Source organism: Anolis carolinensis, chromosome 4, assembly GCF_035594765.1.
Source record: "Anolis carolinensis isolate JA03-04 chromosome 4, rAnoCar3.1.pri, whole genome shotgun sequence".
NCBI classification, from domain to species: domain Eukaryota; kingdom Metazoa; phylum Chordata; class Lepidosauria; order Squamata; family Dactyloidae; genus Anolis; species Anolis carolinensis.
The window spans coordinates 235,317,352-235,336,469 of NC_085844.1; the positions used below are offsets into that span (position 1 = coordinate 235,317,352).

The window sequence follows — 19,118 nt, forward strand, 5'->3', positions numbered from 1 at the left end:
TCCAAAGTATTGTAAAATTTATTGTTTAAAGTATTGCAGCTTTTTAAGAATAGAATGACATATCATTGCCACTATTGGTTACTGTTACACAAGAAGCGTTTTACAACAGAATTGTGGAAATTGGCATCAGAGTACATATTCATACTAAAACAGCAAAATATAGATAATTACTGCATTGCATGTGCTGTCTATTGTTTACGTATTTTTATTTGAACAAAAAAAAAATCAGGATTACAGGACTGCCTATAACAAACTCCAAAGCCAAAAGCAATGCAACTGGAAATTGAAGAAAATATTAAAATACAATGAAATGTGACTATAAGGCAGGCAAATTAGGACTTTAAATGTAGTCCTTCATGAGCTTCTATATTACAGCAAAAATTGGAAAGCGCAGTTTATGGAAAATTGTGTTTTTTCCATCCAACCCCTTAAGTTTAGTTGTAGTACATGGGGGAAAATATATATTTTTATATAAATCTGAATGCCACACAGATCATACAGGAGAAAATGAATTCATTCTGTTCTTGGTTAGTATGTTTATGCTACACATCTGGCTTTTTTATTCAACTCTTAAAGGGGGAAATGGTGGATTTTTTCCTTTCCATTAAATAGAGCATTTAGTGCAATTTTAAAGAGATTTAGATGTATTAAAAAGATATTCTCAAGAAGTATATTGATTTTTATCCTCCCCACTTTTGGCTGACAGTCATATCCTTGTTCTTAAAATCAATAATGGATCAGATTTTTAAGCTTAATGCTTACAAATGGTTGAAATCAAGAACTATGAAAAGGCCCAACTAAGGCCTACCATTATGATTTCCAAAATTCATATCTCAGTACATCATGTTTTTAATAGAATTGATTTTAAGATTGGTTTCTGCTCTGCTTGAAGATACAGTCCTAAAAATATTGCCTCATTGGTTTTGAAGTAACCCTGACTTGTAAAACCTTTCACAAACTGGCATTGGAGCCCAGGAGGTTGCCAAACAGAAATGGAGCCTTGCTTCTTCTTCAATTTTAGTTTTTCATGTGGTCTTTCTCTTGAGTCACGAGTAACACATTTTCACTGGTGTTTATCAATGAAGATCTGACTTTATCATCAACATCCTGAACTGTGGCCAAGCTGTTTCCCTTTAATGAATGAGGAAACTAGAATTCTTAACACCACTGATCTACTCATTATGCACAAGGGTCTTTGCTGATGACATAAATGCTCAAAGATGCTCCTAATTTCTGGAATTAATACAACCTGGCAACAAGCACTTCCAGATTATCTTGAAAGGCTAGGTAAGAACTGGAACACTTGGAATGATTTAAAGGCCAAGATGCCAGTTTACATGTGTTGCTGATCTTACTAATAGTTATGGGTGACATTTCTTAATGTAAATACACAAGTGTAAAATAAAAACGCAATGTGAGAAAATCTAAGAGCAATGTGAGTCCTTGATCGTTCCTATTCCATGTTTGGAATTCTGTCGGCACAATTCAATTAAGGTTGCCACTCTTTTTTTTTCCTTTGGCAGAACTCCTGGACCTGATAGGCAAAAGCCAACACATACTGCTTTTCCTGGCACAGAGCATCTGTAATGGGAAAAGCTTTGCCCACAATATTTGTAGTCTCCTGGGCATGAGCTATAAGTGATCAAATGGTGGCAAGCTGAAATCCAAGGTGACAGCTAAAGTCAGGAATGCATCTGAATAGTGGTGGTGATGGTGGGGCTTTAGATACATTTTACAGCTACAGCCTAGAGCTGAGATGTGGGAGAGATTAGTTTTTCTTTTTGCCTTCAACTCTGAAAGTGCCCCAGTCTGGCTGGAAAGAATTTGGGTTCCATACCCACCAATACTTCACAGTTCAAAACTAGGATACAGGTGGCCAAGCAATATCAGAACATGGTCAAAGTGGTTCTTAAAGAGGAAGAACACACAAGTTATGAGAAGGCTGCAGCAGTTGGCTTTTGTCCGAGACTACTGGGAAGGGCAAGATTCCTATACTACTACTTCTTTTGACATCAGTTTGCACTAATTGAAGAAAGCTGAAGACAAGGGGGTCAAGTAGGAGGAAGGAGAAACTGGGACATTTGAAAAGCAGATGACAGTGGGGCAGCAGATTAATCTAGATGGTTCATGTCAAACTGAGATGATTGGGGATATGGATTTGTAGTCCTAAAAGTAATGTTTTCAAGTTCAGCTATTGCTTTGAGACAAAAATGTTTGTTTCCTAATAAAAATCACAAAGCCAATGGAGTAACATGTCTCCTCTGTCTGCTGGCATTAAACCTTTTGGAGGGAGAAATCTATTCTCTCCACACCAAAAAAATCATATTTCAACCGTGCAGTATTTAGTATGGTGCTTAAACTAAAACTGGAACTGATTAACTAATTCTCAAAATTTGTAGTGTTTAACCAATTGAAAGTATAGGCAAGGATTGTTCAGGGAGACACTTATGTGTGTGAATGAGTGTTGGGAGGGCAAGAAATCAACAGTTCAGAAAAATAAATTGCGCTTCAACATAAGTTAACTGACTTCAAAAATCTTATTTTGATGATTTAGCCAAAATTGTCTTTACTGACTTTGTCCTTGTCCAGTTAACAGAACCCAACATGGAGAAATAGAGTGGCTGAAGCCTCAACCATTGCTTCATCTCAGTGCCAAGAAAGACCTGGTCTTGCCTTCACTGCTGCATGTCAAGTATTCTAGTAAAGAGACAAAGTTAGTAACCTGCTCCAGATTTTGGGGAGTCCTTTGGGCAAGATGCTCTCTCTGGGTCTTGTTCTCCACAATTGTCCCAGGTGCCCAATGCAGTTGCACTCTGAACCCAATCTACACCATCACCCAGAAGAAAAGCATGAAGGCAAGTCAAGAAGGCCTTCTTCATGTCATCATCACTCTTGTCATGGTTTGCCTGATTGGAGAGAGCAGATGGGCACTAACAGTGGGGAGGAGCAGCAGCCCCATGAAGCTCAGAGGGGTTGGTAAGGGCTCCCCAAAGGTCCCAACGCCACCAATCCCTGCTGCTTCTGCTGGTGGCCCCATGGGAAACCTGTGAGATTTGCCCATTTTGTACAAGGCACTCCAGTGTGATTTTTTTTAAAACAACCTCCAGCCATGTTGACAATTCTGCAAAGATGGCAGAGCTTTTAGATATGTGATGCTCATACTCCACCCCAAACCAACAGAAGGGCGTGCATACGTGTGTGTGTAGCAAACACACTAGTAAGACCACGGAACAAAGAACATAATAATAATTATAACAAGAACAGCAAGAACAAACAACAAAAACACAAAACATTACTGTTTACTCATTTTGGCTCAAGAGGGCAGTAGGTATATTTCAGTTTGTCTTTTGGTTGGTATCCTTGATTACAAAACCCACCACAATGGACTACCCTACTGGAGTAGGATATGTGCATAAAATATATTCAAGTTCCCTCACAAACAGTCCCAAGAAAACAGATGGCAAGACAACGAAGGAGCACCTTACACAGCTAGGCACATCAAACTCGTTATAGTGGGGCTCAAAGGTACCTTTAAAGTAAAGGTACCCCCCAAAAAACCCTACATAAATTAATGAGAGAAAATTGCAACCCAGGGATCTAAATGCAAAAGTGACCACACCCTGGAAGTTTCCATTAGAAATGATTGGATTCCCCTCTCTTTTTTGCTATTTTCTATTAAAGGGAGGATTTCTGTGTTTTTAAAAATAAGGCACTAAATAGACATGTCACATAAAGGAAAGATACTTTTAAAAAAATGCTTCTAGAAATTCACTGACTTTGTAATTTTTGTAGGAAGCTAGAATGACTCTTTTGAGTTATTTTTTTGAAAAATCTGTATATTGTAGGTGTTGTAAGGAAGGAGGCAAGGCTCCAACGCTGTAAAAAAAGATTCAAGACCTGATTACTAGGCAAAAAAAGAGGCAAACGTTTCATTTAAAAACTGCAAAAACTTCAAATTCATCTCTTTGTTGTTACCGCCATCCTTTTTCATTCCAATTTTGGGGTTCTTTTTCCTCCCTTCAAGTAATAGAAAAGTCGCATAAAAACAAGAGTTATTGCCTTCATATCTTTCATTTATGTTACCTTACTAGTTAGCATCTGGCAGAATGTTATACTTCCTTGCTTAAAAATAAAGGTCACTCAGTACTGTTCCTTCTACAATCCCAGTGCTTCCTTCAATGGAGTGCTCTTGTATTTCCCAGAACATGGAACTCTGTAGCCATAAAGGTTGCCAACTTTTCAACAGCTTGTTGTAGCTGTTCCTTTGTCACCAGCTGAAAACATAACACCATAAAGGAGAGGTCGGTAGGTTTCAGAACAAACACTCAGTGACCCACAGCGGCCAATCTGATATGTTCAGGAAGCCCACCAAGAGGGTAATAAAGCCAGCAAGATTCTCTCTGCAGTTGCCCAGTATCCACTGATAGATTTATCCCTCATGATCCATGTAGACATATCCACACATGAACATGGGATCCCACTGACATCCCCATACTGTTAACAAGTTTCACTCTCCAATGTCTGCCCAGCATGCTGCTTTTCAAGGCAGAAGAATAGGGCAGACAGGTTTGTTTCTGGAGAGCTGGCAGCCTTTCTAGCTATAGATTCATATCTATAACAAGACAGGGAGAACAAGATTTCATTTCCTTGTATATATATGTGTGTGTGTGTATGTGTGTGTGTTTTACATGTCCTTCTTCTTGCTCTTCATAATTTATGCCTCTCACTCACTTGCACTCAGTCACATACAAATGCACCAAGAGGGTTAAAGCAACTGATTAGATCTTTTATACAATATCAATAAAACAATGTAAACAATAGCATTGTAAGACATAATGCTCGATAAAACAAGGGGGAGGGAGGGGGGGAGGGAACACTTTTAAAGATGGCATGAGCTGATTTGTTTGAGGGAGGGTGGGGTGCCAAAACCTTGACACAGATGGATGCCGCACCAGGAAGAATTGCGAGTGAAGACCAACTTGCAGAACATGGGAAGGGGCTGTTTCTAAAGCTCCTTAGCTTTTACTACACCACCGGAGTTGATGTGTTCCCATCAACATGTGCGCCCAACCTCTTCAGCTAGAAGAACTAAAATATAGTTAAAACAAGAGGCAGTCAAGAAAAGGAGGTAATCCGTTAGGACTGCTTATTGAGCACCTTCTTTTTCTTTCAGTGTAGAGGAAAAGCACAAGAGTGGGACTAAATCCCAAGACCACCAATGTGGATTTGATAGGACTGGGGATGCCTGCCTTTTCTATTTCATAAGCCTGCACAACTTCTGACTCATCACACTGAATGCAGCCCCACCTTAGGACAATAGTTCCTGGAGTGGGTAGTCCCTAAATGTTGGTGGATAACAACTTCCAGCATCCCCAGTCAACATAGTCAATGGCCATAGCAGTGGTTCTCAACCTGTGGATCCCCAGGTGTTTTGGCCTACAACTCTCCCCGAAATCCCAGCCAGTTTATCAGCTGTTAGGGTTTCTGGAAGTTGAAGGCCAAAACATCTGGGGACCCAGAGGTTGAGAACCATGGGGCTAGAGCTTTTGCAAATTGTAGCCTGACATGGGTGAATGCAAGCAACCCATAGAGAAGCAAGGCTTCCCATTATTTCTGCATCTGGAGACCTATGTTCAGAAATTATTGCCCTAGTGATAAGGTTGCTACCCCCTTTTTTGCCATCTGCCTGGAACTGCAAACATATAAGAGGAAGTGCACTTAGTTGTATGCAATACATGTCTGGAAAGCTTCATTTGGCCTGGAGGGAGTTCTATCCAGGCCGAATATCCAATACAAAGGAGAACAAAACTCCCATCTCATTAATTGGTATGTAAATAGAAGGTGTTTCAGAGCAGCATGTATTCTGCACCTGCCATTCCTCTCCCCCTTTTCTACATTAAGCATTAGTGGCACAGAGACTTTGCCCTTCACCATCTGGGCAACCTTCATTTATGCAGCTTATTTAAAACCTTGTGGAAAACATGAGGTGCCCCAAACCAGGTTTCCAGGGTATTATTTAAAAAGTCATCTATAAGGCAGGTTTATGGGATCTTGACGCTTCCCCCGCTTTTATTACCTTAATTGTAGACAGGCAAATTAGCTTGATATTAAAAAAAAGAGAGGAGAAGACGACAATTAGAAGCCATCACCCAGTCATTAAAAAGAAGGCAATTTAATGACTGCTTATGCTTTTATGGTCCTCCTGAAATTAGTGAGACAATAGCAATAGAAAGGGCTGTTCTAACTGCCTGTTAAGGAGGTTGGCTCTCCAGAGCTGTCACAAAAGAACATGTCACCTCTATGTGCTCCAAGGGTTTCAGAGCAGACAGAGGTTGGATCCAACGGAAGCTCCCACTCGCTCCCATTTTTGAACAGTCGCTAGAAACAGAGCTTGAAAAGTAACTTCATTTGTTATGCAACTTGTTACAAAGTCCCCAAAGTGGCTCATTAGCATTAAAGTTTGATAAATTAATTATCTGTTCCTTTTTCTGTTTAGTTCATTTAAAAAGAAATTAATAAAGTGAGAAAATTGCCTGATTTCTGGGGTGGGGTGAAGAGTCCCCTCCAAATCCCCAAAAGCATTTTAGCCCCTAAGAATAAAAAGTCATATGTGGGCAGGTAGAGCAATATCACTACCACTTGTTAATAAGTTTTTTTTTAAAGGAACACAGTTATGCCTTCAGGTTTTCCCAAAGTAACATGTCACATATATGGTTGTAATTTGTAGCCTGTTACTTCCAAGCTCTGTCTAGGAGGGCCGTCTGTCTGCAGAACTGTTTTGGAATCCTGTTATTTATTTTTTCTGTCCCGCCTCCAATAATCATAACACAAATGCAGACTCAGAACTTTTAAATCACAAAAAGAAAAATAATAAATCTTGTTTTCATAGGGAATGTAAAACAATGGATGCATTATGACCCCAGGGAACAGATACCTAAGGGTGACATAAAATAAAATTTACAGGCACAATGTCGATTGAGAGGAGTGTATATAAATCGCCTCTTTGCTTGCTTTTCAGAAAGCGCCCCCTCCTTCCATATACAACGAAATAGGGGCCTGAAACAACATATTTGTTTGTTTAAAAAAAAAAAAACAAGGAAAGAGAAAATTAACAAACACATGCATTGCCTTCACAAGTGATGCATTGGAACATAGATTTCATTTCCAGGTATCCAACAATACCTGTAGTCAGGTGTGATAGAATTCGTTCAGGTTTTAGACATGAGCATATGAATTTGGAGAGTTAAAAAAATTGCACAAGATGCCATCCTTACATGATGTTCATTCCCGATCTGTGTTTTCCATCTTATGGGTATTCCCTCCCGTATGATTTTTAGTCTTCGCCATATTTCTCTTAACAGTTTTGTGGTAGACATGAAAGAGGTTTTCGACCAACACAAGCACTAACACATTTATATTAAAAAATAGTGCAAAATTTTCAACATTTATATAAATAACTCTAACCCCTGCTTTTGTTTTTTTGTTTCCCCCTTTTCTTCTTCTTCTTTTTACAACATAACACATGCTTTTTTGAGTTGGCTCTCAAAAATTGCCATGTTTTTTTTATTCTAGTTCAGAAAAACACAACAAAAACTTTCCCCCCCTCAATAGGTCTCTTCTATTATAAAAATACTCCTGCTTCCCCAACACACATACAGTTTCTTTTCTTTTTTTTTAATATATATTTATATATATATTGCAGATCTTTAAACAAACGTTTTTGTGCAAATATTTTTTCTTTAAAGTTAAGTGAAATAAACAAAAAAGGTGTCACATTCACACACGCAGCTCAATTTGAAACGAAACTAAAGGTGGGGGTAGAAAATAAAAGGACTGCTGTAGATTTCTTTAGAAAACAAAACGAGGAAAAAAAAAAACCAAAACCTTCTAGACCGAGCTCAACAAATCTTTCTTTGCAAGCTTTGTTGGCTTGTGCATTCAGACCAAACGTAACATGTAAATATTTATACTACACAGAGGTGGAGAAGGGTGTTTTGTTCCACACCCCTATTTCTCCATACCTTGCCCACCCACCCAACCAACCCTCCGATCCCATTAACAAGAAGTGCAGAGTGTTCTTTCCCCCCCCAATTGGTTTCTTTTTCTTTCAAAAGGGGTGCCCTTTTTGTTTCTCTTTCTCTTTGTTCCATGCCGTTGTGCTCTCAAGGCTATTGATTTGTGACGAAGGGTGAAGCCTGCCCCCTTCGAGTATCGAGGGCATCCCGCTGTTGTTCTGCTGGTGCTGATAAAAAGCGGACCCAGGAAAGTGGCCTATGACCTCACTGTACGTGGGAGGCGGTCCTTCCATCCTGCCATTGCTCCCATAGCAGGTTGCGCTGATGCCCGAGTTGCTGCTCGGAGGACAGGGTCCCCCGTACACTGAATTATCTATCAGGTCACTGTCGAAGATGGTTCTGTTGGGAGGCGCTCGGACCGACTCCCGGTTGAGTTCCATTTGCTGCTCGGGGTCCCGGAGCTGCAGCGTGCAGGGCCCCTGGTACGGAGGGGGCTCCTCTCCGTCCGACAGAGAGATGGTGGGCGGCAGGTCGATTTCATGCTGCAGGTATGGATACGTCGGCTGGAATCTGTTAAAACGGTCCCTTTGCAAGAAGGATGGAACCGCTAGTCTGTCTGTAGGCCTCGGGGTGTAGACTTGCTGCTGGAGACAAGAGAGAAGAAAAACATGATTCTTGGGTTTCAAGCACCAGCCAACACAAACTATGCTTCAAGCTATGTTTTGACCCTGATGCCTACCTCCGTTACGCCATTTCCTGACACTGTGCTTTCCGAAGGCCACAAGCTTCCTTCCTAAAATTGGAAAGAACAGGAAAAAGTTAGGAGAATCCCAGCTGGATGGTGCCTCTTTCCCCCTTAAGCTTATTAATGCTTCTATTCATACAATGTACTGTTTTGAAAGATTGCAAAGGTTTCTCATGAATGATTCTCAGTAACCCCTGCAATAGCTTTGTAAAGCGGATGAGGCAGTTCCCACACAACTATCTTCAGATCAGATATGGCTATCTTCCCAGTATTAGCCAAAGACTGTAGGTGAAAGGTAAAGCACATACTTTTGCATGCAAAATGCCCCAAGTTCAATATCTGATATATCCATAGGTAGGTAAAGGTTTTTCCCTGATGTTAAGTCCAGTCATGACCGACTCTGGGGGTTGGAGCTCATCTCCATTTCTAAGCCAAAGAGCCGGCGTTGTCCGTAGACACCTCCAAGGTCATGTGGCCGGCATGACTGCATGGAGCGCCGTTACCTTCCAGCCGGAGCGGTACCTATTTATCAATTAACTTCATGTGTAAGTCAAGGGCAGATTTGGAGCCAAAGTTATGGATTTTGTTATGACCTATGGATAAGTCAACATTTTTTCTGCATTCAGGGGAAAGCATCGATGGCAGTTCATGGCCAGCTTTCTTGACCACCGATATCATTTCTGTGCCCAGACATTTAAAAAGACCAGAAGTGGCACCGTGATGACGAGGGCAAAGGGGATTGGTGCTTTTTTAAAGTTCTGCCAGGATGGACTAAGATCTTGCCTTTTGCCACTCTACTCAACAAAGGAGAGGGTTCCTTTTTTGATAAGTGCTAATGTATAATACTCAAATTGACCTGTGAATAAATCAACCCAGGTTTTTGGGGATGATTTTTTTGATTATAATTTCTAGATTCACACATCGGTATATAGGGTAAATGCTGGCTTCATTTATCTTCATAGGGGCTTCACCGATTTGTTTTGCCTTTGAGTACTTTCATCTGAACCATGGCATTTCAAATTGTACAGTTTAAAAATCAGAAACACCTCTTATAACTCCTAAAATAGGTTATTGGATCTATGGTTCAGATTACCTACATTCTTTAAAAACAGTTCTGTTTTCCATGACCCATCTTTGCTTTAAGGTGGGATATAAATAATTTAACACATAAATAGACTTGTATCTTATTCTCCAACGAAGATGGGGGAGCGGAGTTAGCACATTCAGTCCTAATGAGAACACTGTAAGGTAGGTAAGGATTTCAGAGAAATTTGTGTGCTTTGCATTTCAATGAGAATTGATCTCATTCATATTTTCAGACTTCCACACAAACCGCCATGGAATTATCCTTTGGTTTTGACACAGTTTTATGACAGCTCTCCAATCACAAAAAATGCCCTCAATTGTACACATTCAAGGAAAATAGATACAAAAGTGCTTATATTAAGGGAGACAACATACAAAAGGCATATAACAGTGATTATCTATATATATAAAAGAGTGATGGCATCAGGGCAGCGGACAAAACAACAAAACTACAGGCCCCCCAACCTCGAAATTTGACAACACAACCCATCATTCACGGCTCTAGGTTGATACAACAAAAAGAAAAGAAAAATAAAGTCCTAATTACAGGGAGAGGAATAATAGTTTTTATCCAATTGCTGCCAGTTTGAAGGCTAAGCTCTGCCCACTTGGTCTCCTAGCAACCTCCTCAGCCCAGGGGACAGGCACAGTTAGGCCTCACTTAGGCCTCTTCCACAGATTATCAGATTTTAACTGGATTATATGGCAGTGTAGACTCAAGGCCCTTCCACACAGCTATATAACGCATTTAGAATCTTATATTATCTGCTTTGAACTGGATTATCTTGACTCCACACTGCCATATAATCCACTTCAGTGTGCATACTAAACATAAAGACAACCATACAACAGACATTCAATACCACCACTACCTCAACAATTTCTCACCAACACCACCAGACAATGCCACAGCAACGCGTGGCCGGGCACAGCTAGTTACTCACTAAAATGTGCACATTTTAGGCAAATGTATACAAATATCTTGGGTACTTAAAATATGAACTATGTGGAAATTGGACAGAATGAAATTGTGCTGGAAAAATGCAAATGCTACAAAATGAAATCCCTAAATGTAAGCTATATAGATAACAGAATCAGAGAGTCTGAAGAAGCCCTATGGGACATCAAGCCCAACGATTTATTCAATGTAGAATCTTCAGCTAGAGCAGTGCTTCCCAACCTTTGGTCCTCCAGTTGTTTTGGACTCCAACACCCAGAAATCCCAGCCAGTTTAGCAACTGTCAGGAATTGTAGGAGATGAAGTCCAAAAATACTTGGACAACCAAAGGTTGGAAGCCACTGAGCTAAACCATTGCCATCTGATTCAGCCTCTTTTTTTAAGATGCCCAGAGAAGAAGACTCCACCACCCCTCAAGACAATTAATTCCATCATGGTCAATATGTTGCTTCTAATGTTCAGTCCAAACCTCTTATAACTTAAAACCATTAGACATAACTCTAACTCTAACAAACTTACCCCCTTCTCTTTTTGTAGCAGCCCTTGAGATATTTAAAGAGGGCAATCATGTTGCCTCCATACCTCTCCTCCTTGTCCTTCTCTGAATTCATTCCAACTAGTTCCTTAAAATTACATTCCCATAACTGATCATATGACACTTGATCAGAGAAGAATTAGGTAGAACCATTACTTCCCTTGAATTGGAAGCTATGCTTCTCATGCTACAATCGCATTTGCCTCCTTTGCTACAGCATCACACTTCTGGTTCATGGTCAACAGACAACTAACAATAACCCCAAGGTACATTTCACATGTAGCACTACTGTGGATTTAAAAATGGAAATACTTTCCCCCATTGTATATCGCTTGCATTAATGCATAGCTTAGAGTGCTGGCGCAATGTACAATACAACTAGCTGCTTTGTATGTGACACCAACTATTTAATAAATCCATTCTATTATATTATGTTGTTGTGCTGTTTTTCAAAAACCAGACTCTGTCAACAAATTTCAAGGCTGCCCTGCTACCAAAAGAGGGGAAAACACATAGATATGGAAATGAGATGCTCAGATGCTTTTACATTCCTTCTCTTTTACAATAAATCTTGTCTTTAAAATGTTACGATAAGATAAAAGCCTATTTTGGAGTGAAAGACAATGGGCTGCCAAAGGTGGTTTCATATGGCATATTAATTAAGTTGAGGAATGTAACTACTTGGAGCACCATGTCCCTCGATACACCCCAGGGCATGAACTTAGATCTAGTGGGAAAACACAAATTGCCACGTGAGCCCCCACCAGTATGCCGTTATGCTTAACAAGAGAAGACTCCTTCTCCGGTGTTGCTCCACCACTCTGGAACTCGCTCCGCAAAGAATTAAGAGCTGCTCCATCGCTTCTCAGCTTTAAGAAGGGGGTCAAGACCTTTCTATTTGATAAGGCTTTTTTCCCATGTCAGGAGCACTTGAGAAACTGCAAGTCACACCAAAAGCAACTTGCAGTTTCTCAAGTCTGTTGCTGACACGGAAAAAAAAAACACCCCTGCAGTATGGGAGGATATCGGGGATTTTTAATGTTGGTAGATAAGAGGGCATACACAGGGAGAAGGCTATTGCTTTTATCTTTTTTTAATGGATTTTATTTATTGATGTTTTATTATGGTTTTACCTTTTTATACATTTCTGTATGATAGATTTTATATGCTGGTATGCTGTAAGCCGTCTTGGGTCTGTGTTGCAGAGAAAGGCAGAGTAGAAATAGGGCCTGGTTGTGGAGCAGGCTGGTTAGTAGCCAGATGCAATAAATCACTCTGACCAAGAGGTCAGGAGTTCGAGGCCAGCCCGTGGCGGAATGAGCACCTGACCATTAAAATAAAATAAATATCCCCTGCTCGTTGCTGACCTAAGCAACCCGAAAGATAGTTGCATCTATCAAGTAGGAAATTTAGGTACCACTTATATGTGGGGAGGCTAATTTAACTAATTTACGACACCCTAAAAAAATGTCCATGAAGCCTTTGGAATGAGGAAGTTGCTGTCACAGTGGATGATGAAGTAGCTGCTCCCCCTGTGGCCGGAATCGATCATACCCTCAGGAAGCTGGAGAATTTTAAATTGCCTTTATGTCTGTCTCTGTTCTATGTGTATATGGCATTGAATGTTTGCCAATTATGTGTATATTGTGATCCACCCTGAGTCCCCTTCGGGGTGAAAGGGTGGAATATAAATTCCGCAAATAAAATAAACAAACAAACAAATAAATAAATAATAGAAATACCCTAAATAAATAAAATTTAAAAAATAACGAACACAAGACTCATCTTTCAGAAACCTATTGCTTGCAGCTATGAAATTAGTCCCGGATTTGGTGCCTTTGCCTTAATTTCTGCTTCTACATTAAAATGCTAAAAAAAATCACAACAATTAAAAATTAGGGGGGGGCATACATAAAAGAACCATCAGATAGTAGACAGAAAATGGAAATAGGACTTAATGTTCATGGAAAGTGTACTCCCACTGTTCTCTGCCCTATTAGTTTATTTTAATTTAAGATACCTGGAGAAGTTACAGAAATGTTTTCGAATCCTGCAATGAGATTTCCCTATTGAAAATAATTTTGCAAATTTATCCCTGACTAAATGATAACTTCCCTTTGGCAAGGAAAGGGCCACAGAGCCACACTTTGCATACAGAATTCTTCTGAGATGTTCAAACACTTGATATGCATAGTATCAGGAATAACTGCGACATTCCCATGAGATAAGGAAGCATTGCTTTCTCCACCAAGGATTTGTTGGCAGAGAGATATGTTCAGGGGAAATCTCAGGCACACTTACTTGAGGGTAAACATCAGAGACCCTTGCTGCAATAGGAATTCCACTTGGCTGCCTTGGACGCTTGACTGATAACAGTTTAAAACACAGGGCAGAGGCGGGAATCACTGTGAGCCATACAAATGTTTATTTTTCACCATCCCATTGGGCAGATTTATGAAGTGGTGAGTATATCACTGCCTTATGCTCACTGGTTTATATTTAATTTAGCAGTGGGCAATGCCATTGCGTTATCCCATCTGCCGCTCCAATTCTTTGGGCTGATGTCAGGCTGTATACTCTAGTGTAAGGAAAGAAATGGATGGAGGCAGCTGGTGGTTGTCACGTTGTTGGAAACTCTGTGGAGTTTTAAACCATCTACTTTTCCTCGCACTTTGAAGGGTCTTATGTTTTACAAACAATAAACTTGTATTCACTAACAGTGAATAACACCAGACAAAACTTCCGCTGTTACACTTTTTCCCAATTAAATATCCTTTCAGTCCTCATTTGTTAAATAAAAATTCAGATGCTCTATTAAATAAAGTCATAATCAGAAATTGAGAATGGAGGCAGAAAAATTGATGAAATAAAATGTCAGGGCTATTTTTTTAGAATCTCCTATCCAAAACAACTGCTTATTTTTCTGACTAGGACGCAGAACAACGGCTTCAAACTACAGGAAAGGAGATTCCACCTGAACACGTGGAAGAACTTCCTCACTGAGAGAGCTGTTCAGCAGTGGAACTCTCTGTCCCAGAGTATGGTGGAGGCTCCTTCTTTGGAAGCGTTTAAATAGAGGCTGGATGGGAGTGCTTTGTATATGATTTTCCTGCTTCTTGGCAGAAAGGGGTTGGACTAGATGCCCCATGACATTTCTTCCAATTCTATGATTCCATGATTCTCTGATTCTTTCCCCTATTACTGTCCATACAGAAAAGAAAAATTCAGTTACAGCTATACCAAATGCTAGGAGAGTGACATTTGGTGACTTTCGATGCATCAGTTCCAAGGTAGGTAGAGATATTGTTTGTATTGCTTTCCCCTGCTCCCATTCTTTTGATAAACCAATACCTTTCTTAAGCTGCAGCCTTGTGAAACAAAACACTTTACCCACAGGTGGTTCTTACGGTGTAAGACACTCCTCATTTTACTGTCTCTTATTTTGCATTTGCTCTAAAAGCTGAATGGAAAGTTATGTGGTATGAAGCACTGGAAAAGGTAGGTCCAATGCCAGGGGAGCTCCCATTCAATTTGCAGTTGCAATGGGAGGAGGAGCAGTAAATTCAAGAATGCATTTGCCTTTCTTTTGTTAGCAGCTGCCTGCCTCTTCGGGTCCATCTTATCATTACTTTGATACTTGCAACAGAACATGAATTAGAAATGCAAGATATAGCGTCAGCCAGCATTTGAACCATGGGATATTCCTACTCCTCGATTTAGTGATGATATACTCCTCTAATTAGTAATTTGCTATCAAATGGACTCTGACTTATAGAACCTAAAAATATGAGATGTCCAAGAGACTCGGACATCTAAAGTTACAGTTAGAATTGTGTTGAAGCCATCCTATGTATAATTTTTAGGTCAATTCCTTTGTTGCTGGGGAAACAAAGTTGTTATCATTTCCAATCTGGTTCTAATATTTTCAATCCCAAATCTTAAGCTTATAATAGAATTGCTCATTTCGGTTGTTCATTTGCAGTTCTGTTAGGTAGAGTCAAGCTAGTCTGGGCTACAACACAAAGACCTTATGTAACAGCGATTAATGCAGGGATATTATTTTCAAGATGAATTTGACAAATAAAGAAACATCTATATCTAGAAATAAATGTTTACCCAGCGGATATGTGATCTGGTCTTATAGAGAGCTAAATCTTTGACTGATGAAGAAGGGATTTGTCTTTTCTGACTGGCAACTGCTCAAGGCCAAAAGAAGTAACTTTTTTTTTGAACTGCAGCTCTCAGAATCCTGTAGCTACTATGTCTATAGTTGGTTGGGGAATTCTGGGAGCCATAGTCCTAAAAGGCACCTTTTTTAAAAAAGCAGATCAACTTGAGAGTTATGATCCTTAAAGCCAACCTATGTAGATTTTTTTGTTCAATGTATGGGGAAAAGAACCTAGAACGTGCAAGACACTGCTGTAGGGCATGTCTGCCTGAAAGTTGATTGCATTCTTTCTGCCAGGAGATTCAAAGGCCTGTCTGACAGAGACCCGGGTAATTCAGGTTGCAAGTTATCAGCTGTTGACATCCTTACCACTGAGCAACAGAGGAATCCCCTAAGGTAATATGCTCAAGAGTTTTCTTCTTGAAGAGCCATTTCTTAACATCAAACATTTGGTATTTCTCAGACATGTGGTAAAAGGGTTGTGTGTAAGACTGAAAACACTTTATTTTCTTTTATTTATATCCCACTCCCCCCCCCCCAATATGGGCCCCATAATGCCAATGCCTATAATGTTTTTGTTTTCCCAAAGTATTTTCTAGCAATTCCTGGAATCATTTTCAGAATTTTATTCCCACCCTCAAGTAGGCTTCTTTTCAATGCTGAAACACGTAAGAAAAAAGTATACATGTGTTCTGCTTTCCTTTTTAATTCTCTAGATGTACTAGAGTGCTACAGGCAAAATCAGTGAATGGGTACTTTAGCACTATAACTCTTTAGAATTAAAAAAATCACAAAAATTTGTCCTTCAAATCATAGGAGCACCCAGGCAAACCAAGTTTTTTTTTTTTGACAGCACGAAAGAACTCTCTTTTCCATAAAGTTCATGGATGTATCCATACTGCACAACTAAAGCAGTTTGATTCCACTGGAATTGCCATCAGGAAGAATATTGGGATTTGTTGTTGTTATTATTATTACATTTATTTATACCTCACTTTTTCTCTGTTTGGGGTACACTAGACAGTTCAAATGCTGTACTTCAGTGGTGTGGACTAGCATTAGCAGAGAATCCCAAATACCCCACCAAACTACAAAGCCCAGGATTTCATTGACTAGAGCATGACACTTAAAGTGGTGTCAATCTGTTGTAACTGCAATGTAGAGCCAACCAATCTGTATTTCTTATGATCAGAGTTCTGACACAGGTATAGGCCATTAACTATCCTTTGAGAAGTTCTGAGGTGTTCAACTGATGTTATAACAGCTTATAATTAGGTGCTATTTATACTTGTTAATGTCTACAACTATCTTTTAAAAATAACTGTTAACAGAAGACAGGAATAAATGTTGATACGTATTGAGCATCCTTTATCTGTCATTCCAAAATCCAAAATTTTCACATGCGCAGCTAAAATAGAAACACCTTTGTTTTCTGATGGTTCAATGAACACCTACTTTTTTCTATGAACAAAATTATTAACAACATTGTACCTAAAATTATCTTTAAGCGATGTGTCTAATGTGGATATGAATTCCAAAATATCTCATTTTGGCAAATACAGGTATTCCAAAGCCCAAAGACCTCCTCCGAAAACCAAAACACTTCTGGTCCCAAGCATTTCAGATAAGGGATACTCAACCTGCATTAAGAATTGCAGTTACAGCTCTGTAACCTAGAGTTAGAGGTGCGTAACTTGTCTATATTTAGTAAAACTACACAGTCAATTCTACCTCCCCAAGCAATGACTGCAGTTGCAACAGACAGAAGCAAGATCCCTGCCACAAGTCATAGGAGAGTCAGAATGTCATAATCCTAACATCCTGATTGGGAGCTGAACAGATCTCCATTGCCCCATTTGGCAGCTGTTTCTTGAAGTGGACTTGGGGAGGAGGTCAAGCCAGAACACACTATTTTGGCTAACTGCATGCTGGATGGACAGTCAGACCTGCTGCTATTTCTCTTTTCTAGGGTTGCCACAAATCCCTTCCACGCTTGTTGGCAAAGAATGCACACAACAATAATTGTGATCCAAAAGTGTATTAGATCTTGGGTGGCCTAGATTACTTACTGATGATAGGTTCTCCTCTCTCCTCCGTCCTTGACTGTGCCGATTGATGAAGGACCGTGCAGAGAGTTTGTAGTGATTCAGCAGACACGTGATGACAACCACCATAACCATCATGACCACCACAATTATGATTATCTGTACAAACTCCAACTCCGCTAAAAAGAGAAGAAAAGAACACACATTTAGAGAGGCATTGGCATGAGAAGGCATTAAACAAATTAAAGTATGCAGGTATACGTACTACAGAGTTAGAATCCTAGGATTTGCCACTTGGTGAAGCACTTAGAATTCTGTGCTAGAGAGATCTAGTCTATTCCCTTGAACTATAATTCAGAGAAATTGAAGTACCTGCCAAAATACACATCTCAGAACCCCACAGGACAGAGCCATGATGGTTAAAGGAGGATTGTTGTAATTGTGTAGTTCAGTATAGCTCCAAACTGTGTTACTCAAGTGATAATCCTGCTTCAAGGAAAGTGAGCCAACCTGGTTCAGGATCAGTCCATTTTTTGAACTCAAACTAATTTGTCAAGCACCTAAATTAAATACGCTACAATTAAGAGCTAAGAGCGTCGACACCCCATTCAGCTTCCAGATCAGGAGATGAGCAAAATAGTAAAACTTCCTCTAAACCTCAAAATATTGCAGGGAGCCATTGCTGATCTATCATGACTACATTACCTGGAAGAGTAAGGTGCACAAAAGCTTCTATGGCATTCAGTACATTTTAGGTAAGCTTCAAAGGGTCTGCAGAGAATATGATGCAAAATGTAAGGCACCAATTCTAACAGATGACCCAGGGCCATACTGGACTTGTATAGCTTCATAAAAGACAAGATGTAATCCATTTTAGAAAAAGGAAAATGTGTTATCTGGACAGCATGAAGCAGCAAGGCTTTGTAAATAATTTGCTCCACTAGACAGCTCGGTTTGGAAAGTATGTGGAAGACTGATGGGTGTCTCATGATGAAGTTAAAACAGGAATTAACAAAAGAAAGAGTAACTCTGCTCCCTGGATTTCACCAACAAACATATGTCCCTGTCTTCTGGCAAAAATAAGAGACAAATTAAGACAGGTCAGAAAAAGATTACACCTACTGTCAATCATCAATGCTACTACTCTCCATGTCTCAAGCAGGCATGCGTATTACATGAACTTGTTGCACTTGCTTTCAGTTATACACAAAGAGGTTTGAATACCACAGAATTGTATAGGAGGACCTAGAGAAGTATTCACTTGAGGACCCCAGAGTGATTCCACTGGAAGTTCTACCGGATATTGACCATGGAATTGCACTAGATGTCTAGACAGAACAATTCTCTAGGCATAGCTAGGTCTTCCTGCTGGAAGTCCATGCCCACTTTTAATCTTATATTGTTGATTCTTTATAGCAAAAACACATCAGAATAAAATAGCCTAAAATAACAAGCAGTACAACAACAGCAACAAAACAGGTATGCTTCAAACAGGCAAAAACTAGGAATTCTGTGAAATCAGCCATCTCCCCTGATTTTTAAAATACATTTTCAGAAAGCATTTGC

The 19,118-nt window shown here is 39.8% G+C and overlaps 1 protein-coding gene across 3 annotated transcripts in view; it reads right to left on the bottom strand.

The window, feature by feature from the left end:
* pmepa1 (prostate transmembrane protein, androgen induced 1) overlaps positions 1-19,118 on the bottom strand; it is a 97,757-nt gene continuing 78,639 nt past the window's right edge. For 2 of the 3 annotated variants that reach the window (XM_003223722.4, XM_062978971.1), the window contains exons 2-4: positions 17,577-17,731; positions 8,755-8,808; positions 1-8,659 (exon numbers count right to left, since the gene is read on the bottom strand). In XM_003223722.4, coding sequence (XP_003223770.1) covers positions 8,108-8,659; positions 8,755-8,808; positions 17,577-17,731 — 761 coding nt within the window. In that variant the 3' untranslated portion in view covers positions 1-8,107. The remainder of the gene's footprint in view (positions 8,660-8,754; positions 8,809-17,576; positions 17,732-19,118) is intronic. The other variant, XM_008115234.3, reaches the window with a different exon arrangement.